This window comes from Conger conger, chromosome 7 (genome assembly GCF_963514075.1).
Source record: "Conger conger chromosome 7, fConCon1.1, whole genome shotgun sequence".
NCBI lineage: Eukaryota > Metazoa > Chordata > Actinopteri > Anguilliformes > Congridae > Conger > Conger conger.
In genome coordinates, this window is record NC_083766.1 from 2,545,006 (window position 1) to 2,550,089 (window position 5,084).

General features: G+C 46.2%; 1 protein-coding gene across 1 annotated transcript in view; it reads left to right on the forward strand.

Moving 5' to 3' along the window:
* Positions 1 to 1,993: 1,993 nt before the first annotated feature.
* LOC133132466 (la-related protein 1-like) overlaps positions 1,994 to 5,084 on the forward strand; it is a 42,085-nt gene continuing 38,994 nt past the window's right edge. Inside the window, 1 exon segment of the mRNA XM_061247923.1 lies at positions 1,994 to 2,693. Coding sequence (XP_061103907.1) covers positions 2,288 to 2,693 — 406 coding nt within the window. The 5' untranslated portion in view covers positions 1,994 to 2,287.

Here is a 5,084-nt window from a genome sequence, read left to right on the forward strand (position 1 = left end):
TTTGCCTGTGATTCACGTGGTTAACAGCCTTGTGCACAGAAAGCTGTGCGGTCCGTGTGGCCCGTTTCCCCTGAGTGAGCAGCTTCTCTGTCTGTCAGCTGTGTTGCTGTGGACAGTCATGGGGGCTCTCACGGGGTCAGAGAAACCAGACCCCTTTGTGACTGTTACAGCTGCGTGTCATTGTGTGTGTGTGTGTGTGTGTGTGTGTGTGCGCATGTCATTGTGTGTGTCATTGTGTGTGTGTGTGTGTGTGTGTGTGTGTGCGCACATGTCATTGTGTGTGTCATTGTATGTGTGTGTGTGTGTGTGTGCACATGTCATTGTGTGTGTCATTGTATGTGTGTGTGTGTGTGTGTGTGTGCGCACATGTCATTGTGTGTGTCATTGTGTGTGTGTGTGTGTGTGAATGTGTGTGTGTTTGTCATTGTGTGTGGGTGTCATTGTGTGTGTGTGTGTGTGTGTGTGTTTACCATCATGTGTGTGTGTGTGTGTGTGTGTGTACCTCCTCCCGGTACAAACCCAGCTCAACCCGTGCTTTCCTCCTCCTTTGAGTTTGCTTTGGCAAAAAACACGACATTTCAATATTTGCTTTTTCAACAGGACCAAAGCGCTTACGCGGGCCGGGGGGCTGACGACAGTCAGAATCATTCTGCTGTGGTTCCCGTCCCCGCCAGGCGGTCCCATCCGACAGAACCTCCAGTGCCGGTCCGACTGCTTAAGAATGGGCTGGATAAATAATGGTGGGGCCTGGATGCCCACATCGCAGTCAGACCTGGAGACCTCCCCGTTGAGCTCCTATTGGCTGGCGGTGGGCTCAGCGCTGACAGGCCCCGCCCCCGGGCCCCCACTGTACTACAGGTATGAGGAACAAGGGGACGTTGCCAAAGCAACACAGAGAAAGTACACATTTGGGTGTTGGCTTGAGAAATTCTGGCGGAGTTCTAACAGCCGCCTCTCTCTCTCTCTTTCTGTCCCTCCCTCTCTCTCTCTCCCTCTTTCTGTCCCTCCCTCCCTCTCTCCCTCCCTCTCTTTCCATCTCTCTCTTTCTGTCCCTCCCTCCCTCCCTCCCTCTCTCTCAATACAAGGATCGTGATCTGCTTTCAGTGGATTAGCGAGTACTAGTGCTCGTAGTTTTGGCAGCTGGCTGCTCTGCCATGCTTCCATAACCGCAACGTCATCGTTTTACACACGGTATTGGTATTGTTCCGCTGATGAAAGGATCCTCATTGGCTGCATCAGGTGTAATAGGTTTTAAGACTTGGGGGAAAATGTCCTAATCTGCAGGCATGTGCACTGGCCACTGCAAACTGCGAGCAGAATGTGGGCTATTCTCTACACATAATATATGTAGGCTACTTACGTAAACCTTTCTGAGGTTTACAGCAAACAATTGCGCACAATGTGTGATTGTCAACCCACTGGATATTACTAAAAACTCATTACAATGATCAAAATCAGAAATTCGATCAAATTACATGTTTAAAGTACGTTATGAGAGTGTATGCACTCTCTATAGTTATCCACATGATTTTTCTTTTTCTATATTATTGTGACATTATGAAGTACAATGTTTTCAGATCCACATATAACCCACACAGCAGTCAAATGTGTGGACACTTTGAAAAGGCTTGCCTCTCAGTAGCCAATCACTGCCTGTGATATACTGCCGATACTATTCTGAAACTTCTTTCCACACAATTTAGTGACTATGAATGCAGCAGACATGGGCGGATTGAAAACACACACGGTTAAAACATACTACTTAACACACCGCACAAATCTGCTATTAAACGATCGTTACAGATAACTTTCATACGCCCAAAAGCCGTTACTACAAGTGCGTAGCATTTACAACATGTGGACACACGTGGTCTTCCCGCGTTCAACACGTGCATATGGGCAAATATGGTGAAGTGGAGCAAACGCTCCGTAAATTCACTTCAGCAAGGCAGCGGCGAACGCTACGTCATCATTATCACGGCCATCTCCCACACGCATCGTTGCGTGCTCGTTCCCCCCGCTGGGCGTACGTGCGCGTACCTCCCGATCGCGTGGTGTTCTTCCATATTGCTGCTAGCGGTGGAGATTAGCAAGAATTTTTTTAAAGAGGTGCTCGGAGGTGTTTTTATATGTTTTAATTTTAAACGGACCACTCTGCATCTTAGACTAAAGAGTATTTGGTCTAGGGGTGGAGTGGAGAAAAGATAGAGACGAGTTGAATTGCGGATTACAATATTTTTTTTTGCTCTCGATTTGAAGGCGAATTTGGGGGGTGAGGAAAGGAGAAATGGCCACTCAGGTGGAGACTCTCCTACCGAACAATCCTCTACTGAAGCAAGAGGAGCACGGTCATGCAGGCAAAATGCAACAAGGAGACGAATGTCTTGAGAAAGGGGCGAAGGCGACGTCTGCTGCAGACGAGGGGAGCAAAGTCAAGGGAGGCGAGTCGGAACAGGGAGTGTTTGCCGTGAAGGAGCAAAGCCAAAAGCAGGTGAAAGATGATAGCAACAACCAAGAAAAGATAAACCTCGATAAAGAAGCGGCCCATCTCAAAGATGCCGATGGGCAAATTGAGGAAGATCTTAAATGCCACAAAAAGGAGTTCGCCGAAGCCCCCCCGCCCAAGGTTAACCCATGGACTAAGAAAATGAACGCAGTGACCGTGGTCAGTGTAAATGGACAAACTCATCATGGTGGGTACCCTCCCTGCTCATTCACGTTTCATAGTCGTAGTCGCTAGATACTTGTCTCTTTTGTTGTCTGTGTTTAACTCGCTTGCTTGTATTTCTTATCGGACATTGGACAGTCTAAAAACCAACCCGCGATAGGACGGTGGGGGAGTTACAGGGATAATGCTGCACTGCACATTAGCAGGCTAGCTACCAGAATGCTCTATATATAGAGTAAGGCCCAAAACTATTTTAGGAATAAGAGGGATGCTTTACGCCTGTATCAACTAGCTGCCTAACTAGTCAGCTGATTGAGAATTGAAATAATGTAGCTACGAAATGGTATGCTAGACTAACTAACTTGTCCACTTAACAATATAGACTAACTATAACCTATTGCCAAGCTGCTCATCTGGGTCGTTATTTGTGCATGTTAAGATCGGGCTGGCTCATGTGACAGGCCTTGTGTTGTACCTTCGTGCTATTATTGTTCAAGCCTCTATGGACTAATATCCCTAGCTAATGTTGTCTCCAGGTCACTGGCTAAGTAACGGTAGTAACGTTGCTTGGCTAAAGTTAGCTATGGTTGAGCTGCTACACGCTAGCTAATCCCACGTTGTCATTGCACGTTGTTTGCCAGCTGGCTCGTCGGACTGGTTAAATGTTGCTTGTTACCGGTCTTTAATAGAGCGTTTTGTAAATATTCAGTAGTAATTATATTTAGACTTAGGCTAAGCTATTAAGTCCACTTGCTAGTCAGGGACGAGTTCATCCGTTGCTTGTTTGGCGACTTAATGTCTTGGCTAGCTAACGACATGCTGAAGACGGAATAGCCGGTTTGCTAATTTGTGAGGCTAACGCTAGCTAGTGGTGGTTTTGCCCTCTGCCTTGTCGTCTGCATCGCGAGCCAATTCATGCCAAAGCGCCATAGCATCAGCAAAAAACAGACGTGCTAGCTGTCCCGAATGTCTCATCAGTTAGTTAGCTTGCTTAGCTAGCTTGGTCTAACCTAACTTGAGCCAGATGGCAAGCCATCCTGGGGCCTACTACTACTAGTTAGCTAGCTAACAAGCTAACTAATAGCTAGCTAATTGACTAGGGAAAGACGGAGAGGCCACAGTTAGTATGTTGACATTGTTTACATGCACAGCACATGATGTTTAGGGGTAAAACATCATGTGAAGGTGACCGTAGCCCTGTGAAGACGAATTTAACTAGAAAGGATAGTTAAATTGCAGGTTTGTTATGGAACATCACGTGCTCTGTCCACGTGTGAGTCAGCCTTCGTCCGAGACTTTTCAGCCATATGAAAACTTTAGTCTAGTTGGCATGTTGGCTAACGTGACGATTTTAGCGCTAGAAATGTTTTAGTTGTGCTACCTGGTTTTGTCTGTGCCTAAACATCTTAATGAGGTTTCTAGCTTGGTAGCTAGCTAATCACGTCTACACGCGAGACCAGGCTAGCTCGCTAACACTTGACAGAATTTATATTTCGGTAGTTTCTACAGAGAAACGCTAAAAAAGTACAACATAACAGTAGTGTATAAGTTACTGTCCCTCTGTATAACACATCGTGGCCTTGTGTTGGTGTTACAAAGTTCTTATGTCCCACAATCCTTTGGTATGAAGACAACGTGCTTTCAGCCATGTGATCGCCTCTAATGCACGACTTTAAACCGCTATTTTTGTTGGGGAGCGTTTAAAATGTCCAGGAACCGCTACAAAAAACTGAGCAGTTTATAAATCAATGCGAGTTATCCCATTAGTTTGTTGTCACAGACGGTGTACAGAAAGTTGTAAACAATACAGTGCGGCCTTGCAAAGGGCGTCCCCTCCCCCCACGCTTACACTGAGGGAGAAAACGGCTTGTTTTCGACTGGCGTGATGCTGCCCTGTTCGGCTTGGGGGAGCATTTACAGGAAATAAGCTCACAGTCCACATGGTATAAGAGCGTTCGTTCGTTTTTCGTTCTTTCAGAAATCTGGTCAGAAGTAAACCCTCTCTGGTGCGCAGTCACCAGAATTGGTACTGATCACCGTTAATCGAAGAAAAAGGGAAAAAAAGCAGCATCATGGAGTGCTCATGTAAGGATATACAACCGTGATTACAGCTCATAAATAAAAACAAACCCTTTTTATAGTCTATATTATCTGTGTCACCTGAAGTAGCACGCATCTTTCACTGACAGTATCAGTTTTGTAACGCTGGATTTAGCGTTCCTGCCCCCGCAGAAAGGGCCTATTCTGTGCACAGTGTTCAAGGTCTTTGCCGGTGTTGTGAAATATCGGTGAGAATGTCAAATCTGTTGTATTGGCCGCCACATGCCCAGGCAGCAAGGGATTCTGGGAAATGCATGTTTGTGGTGGATTTTTCTAGCTTCTGTACTTGTCTGAGAGGGTGTTAATTCTTGAGTGG